The sequence below is a fragment of the Mustela erminea genome, chromosome 14 (assembly GCF_009829155.1).
Source record: "Mustela erminea isolate mMusErm1 chromosome 14, mMusErm1.Pri, whole genome shotgun sequence".
NCBI classification, from domain to species: Eukaryota; Metazoa; Chordata; class Mammalia; order Carnivora; family Mustelidae; genus Mustela; species Mustela erminea.
Window position 1 is genome coordinate 4,328,197 of NC_045627.1, and position 17,600 is coordinate 4,345,796.

The 17,600-nt window shown below is 42.0% G+C and overlaps 1 protein-coding gene across 5 annotated transcripts in view; it reads left to right on the forward strand.

The window, feature by feature from the left end:
- Nucleotides 1-17,600, forward strand: part of DISC1 (DISC1 scaffold protein) — a 371,035-nt gene that overhangs the window by 329,592 nt on the left and 23,843 nt on the right. For all 5 annotated transcript variants that reach the window (XM_032313944.1, XM_032313941.1, XM_032313943.1 and 2 more), the window contains exon 11: nucleotides 7,573-7,849. In XM_032313944.1, coding sequence (XP_032169835.1) covers nucleotides 7,573-7,849 — 277 coding nt within the window. The remainder of the gene's footprint in view (nucleotides 1-7,572; nucleotides 7,850-17,600) is intronic.

Sequence of the window (17,600 nt, forward strand, 5' to 3'; positions counted from 1 at the left end):
TTGAAGACTTGACACTAAAAGCATGATTCATTAAAAGGAAACATTGATAAACTGGACTTCATTCAAATCCTATGTAAAGAGGATGGAAAAAGCAAGCTACAGACTGTGAGAAGATATTTGCAAACCACGTATCTGACAAAAGACTAGTGTCTAGGATAAAGGAAGAATATATTTTTAAAACTAAATGGTAAAAAATGTCAATGCAGTTAGAAAATAGGCAAAAGTTATGAATAGACATCTCCCTAAAGAGGATGTACAGGTGGCAAATAAGCACTTGAACTGATGATTCAACACTGTTTTACATGAGGAGGATGCAACTTAAAATCACAGTGAACTATCACTATACAATAGCTGAAAAAATAATAATAGCCTCCAATATTAGTGATGACACAAAGAAACTAGATCACTCATACCTTGCAGGAGGGAATGTGAAATGGTATGGTCCCTCTGGAAAACGATAGGGCAGTTTTTTTTTTTTTTGTTTTGTTTTTCTTTAAAGATTTTTATTTATTTATTTGACAGAGAGAGATCACAAGTAGGCAGAGAGGCAGGCAGAGAGAGAGGAGGAAGCAGGCTCCCTGCTGAGCAGAGAGCCCAATGCGGGGCTCGATCCCAGGACCCTGAGATCATGACCTGAGCCGAAGGCAGCGGCTTAACCCACTGAGCCACCCAGGCGCCCCTATAGGGCAGTTTTTTAAAAACGAAATACATAATTACCATACAACCCAACAATTGTACTCTTGGTCATTTCAGAGAAATCAAAATTTAATTTCATACAAAAACCCATATACAAATGCTCATAGAAGCTTTATTCAGAAAATCCCCAAACTGGGAACATCATAGGTGTCTTTCAGCAGGTTAACAGTTAAGTAAACTGTGGCATAAACATATCATGGAGTACTACGCACCAATGAAAAGGAGTACCTGAATCTCTAGGGAACTATGCAGAATGGAAAATCCAGTCCCAAAGGCTGCACACTCTATCATTCCATTTATATAGCTTTATATAGCTCTTTTGAAGTGAAAATAATTTTTAGGAATGGAGCACAGATAGTGGTTTCCAGAGTCTAGGGATGGGGGCGGGGCAAGGTGGAACAGGTGAGTATGGCTATAAAATGGGGCATAGGGATCCTCCTGGTGGTGGAATTGCTCTGTATCTTGAATGTGGTGATGGATGCACAAACTTACACAAGTGACAAAATTGTATAGAACTATAGACACACACACACACACACACACGAGAGGAAGGCTGAGTAAGATCAGTGGATTGGATCAATGTCTATTCCCTGGTTGTGAAATTGTACTATAGTTTTGCAACCTGTTATTATTGCAGGAAACTTGATAAAAAGTACATGAGATCTCTCTGTATTTTTTTTCATGACTATATGTGAACTAAATAAAAAGAAAAAGGGAGGTAGGAAAAAAAAGAAATAAAGATATAAAACTTTCTAAAGATCAAGAATCTTGGTTGTAATTAATAAGAAAAATAGCAACAATTACACAATAATGGTACCAATCCTAAAATAAAATCCCAGAAAGGATTTTTATAAAATTCAGCAAAATTCAGCAAGATGTTTTGTATTGGATTTATTTATTTTTTTAGATTTATTGACTTTTTTTTTTAAGATTTTATTTACTTATTTGTCAGAGAGAGCACAAGCAGGCAGAGTGGCAGGCAGAGGCAGAGAGAGAAGCAGGATCCCTGCTGGGCCAGGAGCCTGATGAAGGACTCAATCCCAGGACCCTGGGATCATGACCCGAGCCGAAGACTGTGGCTTAATCGACTGAGCCATCCAGGAGTCCCTTACTGATTTATTTTAGAGAGAGAGAGAGTATGCATGCAAACAGAGGAGGGACAGAGGGAGAGAGAGAGAGAAAGACAATCTCAAGCAGACTTTCCACTGAGCATGGAGCCTGACTCATGGCTTGATCTCATGAATCTGAGATCATGATCTGAGCCAAAACCAAGAGTTGGATATTTAACTGACTGAGTCATCCAGGCATCCCTGGATTGATTTTTGGAAAAAAAAAAAAAAAAGATAGATAGATAGATGATAAAGGTGGTAAATATCTAAGCCAGAAAAAGTTGAACTAAAAGAAAGTTGGAGTAACAATTATAATAGCAAACTAAACAGTTTTTAAGGCTAAAATATTATACTAACAAAGGTCATCATAAACTAAAAAGAAGCAGCAGAAAATGTAATGATTGGAACATATATGTCCAACATCATAATCCTAAATACATAAACCAATCAGTAGAATGGTGGGAAGAAATAAATGAATAGAGAATTACAGTTGGAAATTTAAAACACTTGTCTCAGAAACTGGTAGATGAAGCAGACAAGAAAAAAAGCAAATGTATAAAAAATTTTAATAATGTGCCTTAACTTTAGATGCAGTAGAACACTCATTTCTTTTGGATACATGTGGGACAGTTAGAAAGAGCAATCAAGTGGCAGGAGATAGAGGGAACATTGACTAATTTTATAAAGTTTATTCTTGACCATTATGCGATACAATTAGATATCAGCCTAATAGAAATGGGAGCTGGAAAAAAACCTTGTCTCTCTAGAAATTGAAAAACATACTATTTAGTGGTCATTGAATTTAAAAGGAATCATGAGGAAAGACAATGGAAGTCTAACTATAAAATTTGTGGGACCATAATGTTGTAAATTCCAGAAGTTAATCTGGTGCAATTACAGGAAAATATTAAAAATCAGTAAGTTTGACAGTAGGTCTAGAAATGTTTGTTAAATTATTTCCCGTATTTCTCTGCACATTTAAAATGTTTAATAGTTTTAAACTTAAACATATTTTAGGCATAGTTAAAGTAGGACTCAGACAAAATTTAGAGATTTAAATATATTTACTAGAAAATTAAAGTGGCAAGAGAGGAAGATAAAAAATAAAAGGAAACAAGTTTGAACAAGGGAAGCTAATAAAAAGATAATAAATCCAAAGAAATGAGAAAAGGGAAATAGAAAGATAAGATTAGAAATCAAGGAAATAGAGAACAAAAATCAATATCAAAGATTAACAAAAGGTAGTTCTTTGAAAAGATTAATAAGATAGCCAACCTCTGATAAGACTGAACAAGACAAATCAAGAAGAGTACTACATAAAACGCAATGAAAAGGAGAATTGCCTTTATGCATGAAAACAAGTTGCTTTAAAAATCAGGAACAAACATTCTAATACATAAGAAATCCATTAGAAAATGGGTTGATTTCTATAAAGGAAATAAGGGGTTAAATTGGACCCGAGAAGAAGTAAAAATTTTAGGTGGAGTATGAAAATAAAGACATTGAAATGGTAATAAAACATGTCTTATAAAAGCCTCAGAAAAAGCATGGGGAACTCAAGAAAAGAATAAGCAGGCAAAGAGAGATGAAAGGACAATTCACAGGAGATGATCTGAGCGGGCCATGAATGGGCCAGTGGAGAGTTGCAACCTTGAACAAGATGCCACTTTACACCTGTCAGATTGGCTACAACGGGGAAGGTAGAAAATGAGTCTGGCATGCCTCACTAAAGACTGTCGCTTCTGGTGTGGATGAGACTCCACTCCAGTTCTTTTGCTGCAGCACATGGCTCAGAAAATCTGTCTTCTCTTTTTATTATTTTAGATAGCCACATAACACTAAGTGGAAAGTACGCACATCATGTATGTATGCTTGATGAATTTTCACGAAACGAGTGCTCTCGTATAAATCACCACCATGGAGAAATAAACCACTTTCAGGACACTAGCAGCCCTCCTTGTGCCTCTCCCTGTCACCACCCCCCGTATCTCCAAAGTAGCCATCCTGATCTCTAACACCATGAATTAGTTTTGCATATTCTCAGATACAAAGTAAATGGAATCGTGCCTCCTCTTTTGCCCAGCCTTGTGTTTATGAGATTACCATACTGTTGCAGATGGTGGTAACTTATTCACCTTCTCCTTGGCAGTATGATATTCCAGTAAATGAATGCTACACAATTTATCCATTCTTCTATTCACCGATGTTTGTTTTCTCTCCCAGGTTTCGATCATTAAAATAATACTGTATGATTGTATCTACATTTGATCTTCATTATTCATGGATTCTGTGAATTTGCCTGCTCACTAAATTTTATTTGTAACCCCAAAATCAATACCTACAGAGGTTTTGCTGTCATTTAGACACATGCAGTGATGAAAAATTTGAGTCATCTGATGTGCATGTTCTCCGCTGAGGTCAAGTAAGGCAATGCTCTGCTTTGGTCCAGTTCTCATATTACGAACAAGTGTCATTTTCATCCTCCATTTAGTGTCATGTTTTTTAGGTTTTATTACTTTTTCGTGGGGACTTCACTATTTAAAATGATTCCCAAAATTGGTCATGAGGACCTATCTAGTTCTCCTACAGGCAAGAAGGCTGCTATGTGCTGGATGGAGAAAATAATGTATGGCCAGGCATGAGTTATAGTGCTGTAGCAAAGTTTGGCATCAGTGAATCAATGACACAGTCTAAATAAGGTGTCTTCAAGCAGAAGCATGCATAACAAAGTTCTAGAGTGATTGGTTGATGAAAATGCTATGACCAGAGGCTAGCAGGAACTTGACCCTCTGTTTCCCTGGGGATCAACTGTTTAGTACCAGCTGGTTCAGTGCTCATGGAGGCTTTATAGAACATAACTACTATGGATATGAGAATTGACAGTGTATGTATTTCATTGAGTATATACCTAAGAGTTGCATTGCTACGTCTTAAAGATCGACATTACAAATATTTCAAAGACCTTGCATTCGTGCTCGATCCCACCATCAGCATATGAAAATACTAATAGCTCTGTGTCTTTTCTGACACTTGGTATTTTAAGACTTTGAAATTTCAGCCATCTTGTTGATGTGTAGTATATTGTATTGTGGTTTAATTTGCATTTCCTGATGATTAAGCATCCTTCCATAAGTTACTTATTGGCCACAAAGATGCCCTCTTTGTGAAGTGCCTCTTTTAGGTCTTTGCCCTTTTAAAAAAGTGAGTTGTCTGTCTCTTTCCAATTGACTTGTAGGAGTCCTGTTACATTCTCAAACCAGTACTTTGTTGGTTATGTGTGTTACAAATAATTTCTCCAACTCTGTGGCTTATGGTTTCATTCACTCAGTGGTGTTTTTTCATGAATATATAAGTTTGTGATATAACTGAGGTCAAATTTACCATTTGTTTTCTTTAAGGCTTGTCCTTTTTATATCCTGTTTAAAAGAGCTTTGCTTACTGTCAAATCATAAGGATATTATCCTATATTCTCTTCTAGAGGTTTTAATGTTTTAACTTTCACATTTTGATCTACAGTCTACCTGAAATTGATTTTTTTAAAGATTTTATTTATTTGACAGAGATCACAAGTAGAGAGGGAAGCAGTGGTGGGGAGTAGGCTCTCCCCCCAGCAGACAGCCCAGTGCAGGGCTCTCAGGACCCTGGGATTATGACTTGAGCTGAAGGCAGAGACTTTAACCCACTGAGCCACCCAGGCGCCCCTGAAATTGATGTTTGTAATGTGAGCCAGTAATCATGATTTGATTTTTTTCCTATAGTGATATTTATTGACATAAGTACAGTATATTGAAAAGACTGTCCTTTTCCCACTGAAGACAATTATTGTCTTTAATAATGCTTTCATAATGTATCATTCTTACCCTTTAACTTGTGATCAGTTTATATCCTTATATTTAATGTATTCCTTTTGTAAGCAACATATAATTACATTTTGGTTTTTTAAATTCTAGTCTAAAAACTATGCCTTTTAAATACAATATTTGTCTATTTATATTTAATGCAAATCTTAATATGTTTGGGCATAAATGTTTCTACTTTTACCATTTTTCCCATCTGTATCATGTTCATTCCTCTCTCCTTTATTGCTTTGATTAAAAATTAAGTACGTTTATTTTTTAAAATGTTCCCTCATATTAGCTTGTCAGTTATACATTATTTTAACCTCTCTGTTTTACAATTATCATAGAGGATTACATTTGAATCTTTGACTTTTTAAAGTCTGATATAAATGAGCACTCTTTTGCTTTCTGGACAACACAAGGTCCCTTTTTCATTTTGTGCTGATTGTCCTGTATTTTAATCTGACACATATTTTAGACTGCAAAAGAAATTACTGCTGTTTCTTACATCTACATTTACTTAGATTTATTGTTTTTTGTTTCTTTATGCACGTCCTTGCTTTCAGCTGGGATCATTTTATGCTGGATGTGTTGTCAAGGAATTCTTTCAGTTCTTATTTATCTGCAAATATCTTTATTTTACTTTTACTTTTGAAGGAAATTGAAAATGATTGTATAATTTATAGATTGACAGTTATTTTTTATAGCATTTTAAAGATGCTGTTTTATTGTCTCTTGGCTTCTATTACTCATTTTATTGTTCTTCTGAAGTTAATGCCTTCTTTTATCTACCTGCTTCTTTGGTGTTCAGTGTTTTCACTAGGATGATGCAGGTGCATTTCTTTTTTTTTTTTTCTTTGATTTTTTTTCTCCCCTGTTTTAAAATTGTAGTGTTTTCTGAATGTGTAGTTTGATGTCCCTTGTCAATATTTTAACATCCTTCGTTCATATCTCAATAATGCTGTTTCTGTCTCATTCTTCTTCCTCCTGAATTCATCATTTATAAATGAATAGGCTTTAAAATAATGATGATTAATATGTTTAAGTAGCTAGAGGTCATGATGGATAATTAATTCCACCATAGAACTGAAATGTAGAAAAAAATGAAATAAAAATTATAGAACTGAAAACTAAAGTAACTAAAATTGAGAACACAATAGATAATTGAACAGCAGATTAGACATAGTAGAAGGAAGGGTTGTTAAAAGGAAGATAGATGTCTAGAAAATATCCAGCTGAATGGATGGGCGAAAAATGTGTATTTTCCTATAAAATCCCAGGTTTTTGACTTTTCATGAAAAATCACATTTTTTTTTTGGTGAACATCAAACCTGTATTCCTTTAGTTGGAATTGAAATTGTAGTTGGCCTGGGCTGATGAAGGGCTCCTTGTAAATGGGTATGCTCTTCTTACTAGCCAGAGTCCATTCTGCTCTGTTGTTTTCTGTCACTGAAGCTGCTGGTCTGGTGCTAGGCTTTGTATTACCCATGCACTGCTGCACTCAGTTACCTGGGTGAGTAGGTACTGGTAGGCGGGCATGGTGGGGAGGGACAGCCTAGGCATATGAAAAAACACTTAGCTGGGGGAGTTGGAAAAGTCTAGGGACTCAAAGGAAGCCAGCTGGGCTGGAGCACAGGCAGGAGCAGGGGCTGTGTTGTACTGGACCACTGAGTCTGGAAAAATACACCAGATCTTGGATGTCCTTGCAGAACCAGTAGCTAAGAAGGACCGCTCGTTATTTCACTGCTACTTGTTGGTATACAGATTTGACCCCTCTCTACCTTCTGGTTGAAACAATCCGCCAGTATATGAAATTAAGTTGTTAGGTATAAGATGACGTACTTTTAGCCAGGTAGACAGGCTATTGACTTGGTAAGATAAAACATCACAGAATAAGTCTTCCTGCCTTTGTTTCCCCTCTGTTTCAGCTGCAAGTGTCCACTCCTTGGAAAAGTGTGGGGAGCTGACTTGGAAGCTTGTCGGTTGCTTATCCAGAGCTTACAGCTCCAGGAGGCCACAAGCACACTGTCTGCGGAAGATGAGAAGCAGACAGATGACTTAGTGGGAACCATCTGTCCATCCACTCTTGCCATATCCCCCAGGCTCCACTATGAAGTTGAGAGGAAGACCTCTTTGCAGGTCTTCGAAGACTGGAAGGCTCACCCGAGTCCATCTCTGTACTTTGCTGGCAGCGAACAGAAAGAGGTCTGTCCATCTCTATAGTTTCACAGGGGCCCCACTCAGAGGGCTATTTTGGGGCACGCTGCAGATGGGAACAGGAAATATTGGGAGGGAGACCCATCAAACCATGCAACCTTTTGAAGGTTTTAATAATCCTGAAATACGATTACAAAATAATGTAGAATTTTTGTGGAAGTTTAAAATATAAAAGAGCAAAAAGAATCACTTTTGGCGTATTTAGTTCTATGTTCTAATTTAATGGCTAGAGTTAGAATAGAAATCTGGTATATAATTAATATATATAGCATTCAGCACATATGCCGTATATAACACATTGTTGTGTATACTGTTATATGTGTCACATGTGTATTTAATTATATGTTTAGAATCTATATATCAGTATTAGAATATCTCTCTCTATATTAGTATTGATTAGAATCAAACATTCAAATGTATGTATGCATCCCCTTGTTTTGGCCCAAACAATGTCATAATGGATATTTATATTATACTCTTTGCATTTAAAAAAAAAACCTTGATACTTGGCTTATGATATATACATATGTATATATCATATATATAATTAATATGTGGATTTGTTTAATTAACATTTAACTCCAAGGCGGCCTAGATGAACAGAGAAATGCCCCTCTCCCCTCCCTCCCGCACCTCCTTCTGCTCCCCTCTTTCCCCACCCTCCCCCCTACTTCTCTCCCTGGGCCATCTCTCCCCCCACCACTTTCCCCTCCAACCCTAATAAGACGCTTTTCAATGAGCGTTCTCTTGGCAACTTGTCCCCCCCCCTAATTTTAGTACCACACCAGGAGGCTTTCGAGCTCTTTTCCTGACTAGGTACTCAGGTGTTCTAAATTAAAAGGAAACAAAATCCTGGTGAGGCTGAAGGAACATATCACTTCATGTTCACAGCTCACATGTGACATTAGATGTGCCCCCCCCCGACCTTTGCCACAAATCCCTGCCCCCCCAACTCCCCCAGGCAGGCCTTCCTGTCCTATCTGTAAGACCGGACACTCACTGGCAACGTGGGCTGCAGTCAATGCCTTCTGGACTGTTTGGGAAATTGATACTTGATCCCATATTTGAATTGAATAACCTTATGAGAAAGAGGGCTGTTGTCACTCCCTAGAATCCTGCTGGCCTTCTAAGTTAGGCTTTAAATTGAGCTCTAGATGGTCGCACGTCCTTTGTTAGCTGGCTACCAGCCCTGTTGGTGGAGTTGTTGAAAACTCACTGCCTGTTGCAGTTGGCTGGCAGGAAAGAAGATTCTTATGGAGTGAAGTGCCACCTAAGTCAGGGGGTCACAGCTCTGGGCTGAAAATACTGTGGGCCCTGGGTCTGAGCCTTTGAAAGTAGGGTTGACTGTCCACAATGGGCTTCCAGAAACTCAGTACCAGGACAGCCAGGAGCCAAAGCGGGAGCCAAGCCAGGCATGGGATAGGGTCCGCTGGGACATGGGTCAGGACTGATTCAGCAAATTCCACCTGTTGGAGGAGTCTCCCTCCCTCCCTCCCTTCTGTGCCCATTGTCCCTCCAGGCTCTCTGGCAGATGACATTCCCAGCTCTAAGGGGATTATTCTTCTCCCATAGGATTAGGAGCACCTGCCCATCTGACTAGAGGAAAACAGCTATGAAGTAGGAAATGCAAAGTCAAGAGTGAATAGCGAAGAACCTTATCATAGAATGATACTTGAATTTTCTGGTGAGGAGGAGGCCCAGACTATAACCCCAGGGAGTAGTAGAGTGACAGTGGCTGCTTCTCTGAGTTCCGTGGCCTCCCTGCCCCCAACTCCCACCTCCTCTCCACCTACTGAAATCCTGAAGCTTTCCTACAATTTTTTGCTGCTTCATTCGGGGTGGGAGAGCTAGAGGGTATTTTGAAGCTTTCGCTAGCTTTCGGTGCTGTCTTGTGTCCTGTGCCAGGCCTCAGCCCACTTATTGTTCCTGCGTTGCTTTTCTGGGTTTCTAGTCACAGAGAAGGGTGAACACCCTTCGACTTCATCAGTGGTGGAAATGTTCAGATGGCAGATACTGTCTGGAAAGGGCAAAATTATGGGAGCCGAAAACAGATCAGTTGTTGCCCGAATTGGGGTGAGGGAAGAGATTGTTCACAAAAAGCAACATGAAGGCTTTGGGGGTGTGTGCGTGCGTGTGTGTGATAGAACCATCCCGTATCTTGGTTTCGGTGGTAGTTACACAACTGTGTGCATAGATCTGTAACTTTACACCAGAATGAATTTTATTTATTGCTTTACAAAGGTGACTACAATTTTAAAAATAACACCCACCTATTTAAGATCGAGGCCATAGATGTTGGAATCAGTGGTTCTTGGCTCAGGGCTATGGGGAGGCGGTATAGTGTGGCAAAAGGAGCCTGGAGCTCAGATCCTAGTTAGGACACTTGAAGGCTGCGTTTACTCATCTGCTAAGCACCCCCACCCTCAGACCCCCAAATAAGGACAATAAAATCGATCTCATGAGGTTATAAGGTTTTAAATACAATAACACATCTAAAAGTGAGTTAAAGGTTTAAGAAAACACATAGTAAAGGCTTGAAAAACTGGGTTCGTATTTTTTGGGGGGAGAGTGTTAGCACTCTTTCTGGCAATCACATACATCTAAGACCTTTTAAAGAGATTATGCCTGGCTTTCCTTATCAAGAAGCAGAAGCGAGCAATGAATTAATGGGAGATAATCCCAGACAAGAAAGGCTTAATAAAGAAAGAATCTGGTTCATATTTAGATGGAGGATTCTTGACAACCGAAGACTCAGAGAAACCATAATCAAGGGTCTCATTAGAAGGTGTCTTCATTTTGCTGCCTCAGTCTGCCGGGGAGTCCTTGAAGTCCGGGTCCTTGCGTGTTTATCCAAAGCAAAGTGTCTCTTTGCTTTGCAGCTGGGAGTTGGTTTTGCTTGGGAACTCCCTGCCGGGTCTGGCCGTCCCACACCGGTTTCTCTATTGAAGCATGACAGCCCGAAGGCAGGCAGTTTCTTTACAACCCGAATCTCCTATGAGAAATTACTGACTCCTTAAGGAGGTCCCCAGGGAGACGGCTTCTCAGAGACTTCACTGGGTTGGTAAGTGGCCCACGTGGTTCTGTGCGTTTCCGCGGCACATTGTTGCTATGAGCCATCTTTCATTAAAGCTTTTGCTATGTGGATGGTTCCCCGGGCTGCTCCGCGCCATGTCCCCCATTTTACAGCTGGACCCATGGAGGCAGAGTCGTTTGCTTGGGGCTTGGCTGGGGAGGAAGTTGGCAACAGGGCCCAGGCCCAGTTTTAGCAGGAGCTAGCTCGGATCGTAAGAACTCTGTGCTTTTCCGTGGACTCTGGAAACAATCAGCCGCTGTTGGCCGGGGTTTATAGACGGTGCAGAAATTGCACGGGGGCCAGACAGGAGCTGGGAAAATCAGTGAGCCCGCTTCCTCTGCGGTGAAGTTGCCCTTTTGTACTCGCTGTTCTGGCCCTAATGCCTGCGTAATTCTCTCCTTCCTGTCTGCAGCCTGTCCTGCTGGGGTGCTTTCTGTTTTTCCTGCTAAGTGGGCTCCCCTCCCGTGGAGTTCCCTGGACAGGATCACTCTCCCCTAACTCCAGCTGCTTCCTTTCCAAGCCAGTAGCTGCCACCAAAGAGGCTTAAAAGGGCCAAAAAAAAAAAAAAAAAAAAAGGCCAGAGCTCTGAGCGATCTTGTGCAGCATCAGAAAAGCCAGTGTGCTGTCTGCTGTGAAAGACATTCACAATAAGACTCAGGAGCAGACGGTGTAGCTTTGTTCCAGGGTACAGGTGTCTCTAAAACTCCGTTCATTTTCACGGGGCCCATCTTGCAGAAACCTCAGCAATTGCGCATCTCCCGCAGCTGCCACTGCGGGTTTCTTTAAAGGGGACCCGAAGCACAGAGAGCATTTGGAAAAACGATGCTCCCCCGGGTCCTGTCTTCTCTCCTTCAAATATTATGGAGTTTCCCCAGGATTTTCAACATGGTATACATGGAGACAGGGAGTTTCTTTCATGTGAACGTTTTACCGTTTTCCGTGGCATTTGTTTAAATCATGTCATTAGAATTTCAGGTACAACCGGGCATACACAGGATTAGAAACAAACACAACTCAACCCATAGGCACGACACAACCATATAGGAGCAGAAGTGTGCAGGCTCCCCAGGGCTCCGTCCTGGCCTTGGCCCTGGACCTGGTCCTGCAGGTCGAGGGAGGCCACAGAGCCACAGGGCGAGCTGGAAGGTAGGGAGGAGGCGGCCTTCTGTGCTCAGTTAGTAGCCTCCTGCTGCTTCTCTCAGTTAATTAACACTGTCAGCTTGTCAGCCTCCTTCACCTGCCCAAGGAAAGGAAGTGGACCCTTCCCATGCCATACCTCTGCTTTCCCTACTTTTTGAAAATTATGGAACCACTTTCTGCGCTCCAGGACCTAACAGTGGCATTTCTTTCACTAATTAAAAATAGGTCAGTGCTTCCGAGGAATCCTGCCCAGGGGCTCTTGGAGACACTTTCACCTTGAGATTCCTTGTCATTCACTGACGAACACTGGGTGGGGATCAATACAGAATTGTCGCTGCAGAACTGTCAAGGAGTCACTTAGGCCATTTATAACACAGGAGGCTTTATCTGATGGCTACGCAGGCGTTGCTTCCCAGTAGCCGAGAGATTTTTAAAATCCAGGGTTTCACGTTTCTGGAAAACGAATGAATCCTCTGCCCCCTTGTCATCTGATGCTCTCACCTGTTGGGGGCTGGGGCAATTAGAGTCCGGAACGTCCTTGTACTCCACACGCTGGTTGCCAGCACTTCCCGTTTTCGCTCGCACTGGTAGAAAGCCTGGATGTGTTTAGAGCGTAAAGCACGCTGTCCTGTGGAGGGTAGAAGGCCAGAACCAGGACGAAACCCGGGCATTTAAAAACAGTAATTCGGCGCCTGGGTGGCTCAGTCATTAAGCGTCTGCCTTCAGCTCAGGTCATGATCCCAAGGTCCTGGGATCGAGCCCCGCATTGGGCCCCCTGCTCAGCGGGAAGCTTGCTTCTTCCTCTCCCACTCCCCCTGGTTGCATTCCCTCTCTCCCTGTGTCTCTCTCTCTGTCGAAGAATAAATAAAATCTTAAAACAAATAAAAATAAAAACAAGAATTCTGGTAGTCTCATAGTTGCGTAGCTTACAAAAAATATTGACAAACGCCAAAATTTTTCTTTCCATCTAAAATGAACACAGATGCAAGTTGGCGTTTGATTCCGTTCTCCTGGTTTCCTTTTTGTGGTTCAGCATTTCTTAGCCACCAACAGCTTGCAGAGCCCATTCTCCTGATGTGGAACTCCCCCAGCTGTGTTCCGTTCTCATTTTTCTTATTACAAAAGGGATCTTATGATTTGACGTCACTACCCCCCAAATCTGAATGCTTATGCTGAATAGAGCTTATTTAAGTACCTGCTAGTGGATATGACTGTTAGTTACACATAGATTTTTCCTCGGAGTTTCTAATAGAGTTTGGCCTTATGCGACTTTGATGTTCAACTGATGTGTGCCGAAAGGAAAACAACCCAAGGTCTCGTGAATGATCATGTGATATAAAATAGAGCGTTTCAAAGATTGCCCTTCATATAAACTAGAGACCATAGGCCAATTAACCTATACAAATTAGAATTCGGCCACTTCTTTCTTTTATCAATTTTTTTGTTCTGTTAAATGGTTCCGTGTAAACCGTGTTTCCCAGCACCTCCTCTGTAGTAAGTGGACAGATATGTGAAGACAATTTACTGCTCACTCTGACCCTGAGACATCTAAATATTTCACATGCTTTCCTTACCACTCACAACATCTGGATGCTTTTAAAAGAAATACCCACTTACTCAGGGCGTAGCCATATAACTTGGGAATTTGGAGGAATACTTGTATCATGGAGGAGTAAAGATATGTCTTTCATGTCTTCATTCATGCCTCTCTGCTCGTTGACATTAATGACTAGAGAATGAGTGTTTATGTGCAAAGACAAGTGCTTATGAAGCCTATTTCAGGTAGATGTGCAAGGTATTATTTGTGGTGTGGACAGGAGTTTGTCGTAGATAAATAGTCTTTATGTGGACCATAAATAAAAAAAAGAGAAAGAAAACCATATAGCATTCCGGGAATGTATTTGCCAAGCAAATATTTTGGAAAACAGCCCAAAGGAACAGACTTAAGGTTGTGATTTTAATACCGAACTAAGGAAATGCTTTAATGCATCGGCTCAGCTCATGGATGGTGGTAATCACATCTGGTTTACCTCAAGCTATAGGAGAGGGAATGAAACTTAACAGTGGAACAAACATCATGAGACCAAGTCCCATTTTTTTTGTCGGTATGCATATGTGCGGTGCGGGGTTAAATTTTTTTTAAATGTAAATATTGCCATGGTGTAAGTAATCTGCAAATGCAGATGTCTTGCCAACTATAAGGACAGACTGCTCTGTCACCTGTCCATTCTTATTATGTGGCCTGTGAGTTTTACTGCAGGAATTAAATATTTTTATGGATAGGCAACTATTGCCGATGCCTTATTACATGGCCAAGGAAAACAGGGATATAAGTAAGCTGGTTGAATTAGAGCAACGACATAGGGTCTCCAAGGTGGAAGCTGCTGGCCTTTGATCATGGATCTCATTCCCCAGCAAGGGGCGAAGCCGTTGATGACTTCAGAGTATATAGAGCACCCAGTGCAATGCACTGCCCACCTGAAGTAGAGACCTAAAGAGTCCTTGTTGATCGTATCGGGTTAATTGTAAAATCATAGCACTAATTCTTCGTTCAGTTATGAGGTTTTTGCCTTTCCGACATCACACCGCCCCTCTCTTGGGAACGCCTGTTGACAGCATTTTTTAAAAAGTCAGCTATTTAAATTTCTCGATCCACTGACTCATCCCAAGGTGTAGCCCATCTGCTCACATGGGTGCAGATCACCAGTGACGACCCACACTTCTGGAAATGCTTGCTCTGTTAGGTGTGAGAGGCTTTCATAAGTAAAGTTGGCAGCGCTATCTGGTAACTGGCAAGTTAATCTATATGACTTTCTGTTCTGTAGGTATTTTCTGTTCATAAAAATAGCCAATACGATTTCCTGATGGCTCCAAGGATAGCCTGAGGGATATTTTTATCAGATCCTTGCTCATTTCCAAACAATTACTCTGATGTAATCCACTCCCTCCCCTTTGGGTATGGGCTCTAGTTTTAAAAACGTTAAATGTCGATATTCTACAAATGTCACAGGCGAGGACTTAGCCTTGTTTATGGGAAATATCACTAAGGAAAAGAGCCCTTGGAGACCCTGGCCACGGAGCGGGGGACGGTTTGTCACCAGACTCTCAACTTCAGGCATCTGTCTGGGGGAGCCCCTGAATGCGTGTTTGGATCTGAGTATCAGCGGTTGCCAATGAGTGTAAGTAATGAGTTGTCGAACTCATTTTAATGGGAAAATTTCTGCCCAAACATTCAGGTCTCCAGGTTTTGATCATAAGGTGAGGTGGGCAAATTATATATGAAATGCCACCCGGCCAAGTTAGTGCTCCCAGACCATACCCATGTGGAGGGACGGTAGGAAAGATGTAGGGCTTTTTCTGAAGGGCCACGAAGGACACTTTCGTATGGAAATGCTGTGGTGGGCACAGAGGACCAGCTCACAGCCCTGGATCCCCACAAAGTGTGACTCTTCACACTTTGCTGTGATGATGCCACAGGGAATGCAACCTAAGAAACAGCATAGCTTCCCCGGGGGCAGTAGTCACTTGGGTAGAGGAATGGCAGGGCGTCATTATGCCCCCTCCTGGTAGCAGAGACAGGAAGGTATGTGCCCTGTGAAGAAGGACGGTGCTTGGGCCCTAACTGAGCCCCGGTGCTACAGGAATCCAGAAGCGTTCCTGGAAGAAGTGGAATCTGAGGGGTTTTGAAGAGAGAGAGATGGTATTAGTCGGGAGGAGAAGGGGAAACGCTCAGCTGTGGGGCCATTTACCTGGTGACGTTTCTTTCTTTCTGACCCAGAGGGAAAATACTCCTAGGGCTAAATGAGGGGATGGAGGTACAGAAAGCAAAAGTCATAATTTGAATTGCTGAAGCGACTGCCCCATAGGACAAATTCCTGGAGAGTTTTCAAAGCCACTTTGAAATGCCAAACAACCTGTACCTTATCTGTTCAGAATTGCCAATCCTACAGAATTCCATTTCAGCTCGGAACACCGGAGACTTTGTGGTGGGTGATATTTTATTACCAAGGGTCGGTCATGTGCTCATGTGGGGTTTTGGTTTTTTTGGTATGGTGTTTTTTGGTTTTTGGAGTTTTTTTGTTTTTTTTTTTTTTTTTCGCCACATTTAATTTAATAATAAAAATGGAAGCAGATGTTACAGATTTCAAAGGAAGAGAAGCTCGGTGCATGAAGAGTTCAACTTGGCATCTGCCAAGGTGATAAAAGAGATGAGAGGTCAAGAAAGAAGAAACTCGCTTCCTTCCCTTGCGGCTCACCTGCTTTCCTCTGCTTCCAGCCTTATGTTTTATGGACAATCGGATCAAAGGTTCCCAGCCCCCCACGGCAGCTGGGTGGTCCTGGTGCCCATCACTGCCCCCTCCAGTAGACACTCACCTACCTGAATCATGGAGCGTACGCCCCTTAATGACGCGGAGCCCTCCAGGAATCAGAGCAGACTTCGCAGAGTCCCGGTGTGGAAGGGAGGAAAGAGGAGATATCTTCAGGCACCGCCCGCTTCTCTGATCTCTTTCTGTCATCAGTTTGTAGACTCCCTCACTCCCACCCTGGGCCAGCCCAACAAAAATCCCTTTCTGTGTTTCCCCTCGGCATGGCTGAGTCAGACCTGGAGGGAAGAGCCGGCTCAATATGGGAGACCTGTGTCGCAGACCCCAGCCCGCCACTTTCTCAGTGTGTGACCTTCAGCAAGACACAGGACTCTTTGAGAGGCTTTTCTGTGTGTTTAAAAGGAAGACCCGAACCAGATCATTCCCGAGCCCCCTGCCAGCTCTAATTCTATCTGCTTCTAGGTATTAAAATCCTCGGGGAAGGGTTCATGACTTCCTTAGTGGCCCTCCCTGAGGTGGCCTTTTATAAAAGCTTGCATTTGATGAACTGGGAAACAAGGTGGGTGTCAAATGAGAGGCTTCATTTTTATGCACATCCCAAGCTGGGGACTCCTGACCCTCATAGCTGACTTACAGATCACTTAACCGAAATGCCAGAACTGCCAAAGCTTTCATGGAAGGACAATTGCTTTGAAAGAAGGTTCCTTTGTTTTAAGACAAGCAAGCAAACAAAAGCCCTTTAATAGCTCCCGTTCCTTTACTTGTTTTTAGCTTTCCATCATGGCTTAGTCAAAGAAAATGGATAAAATCAGAAATTGGGGTATAGCTTATGGACAAGCCCCCTGCTCTTCTGCCAAGGGCATCTCTGCAGAGGAAAGGCTTAAACCTGCTGGCTTAAAAGTACACACTCAGAAAAGGGGTCCCCAAAGCAAGAGAGAAATCTCACTTGGTGCTCCCTGCAGCGGCTCTGCCTTCCTCTGTGACTGGAGCGAGTGCGCACTCACATTCGCAAAGGACATGGCCATTTATCTAGAGCAGCCTTATGGTCCTTTATCCCATGCGGAGGGTATGCCCCCAGGCGAGTGTGAGACACAGAAATCCACCCGCCTGTTCCTTCTGCCTCCTGTGGCGGAAGCACCTTGCTGTGCTGTCTGCTAAAGAAAGAATCATTTCTCCCAAAGCTGGAAGGAGGTCGGGCCCT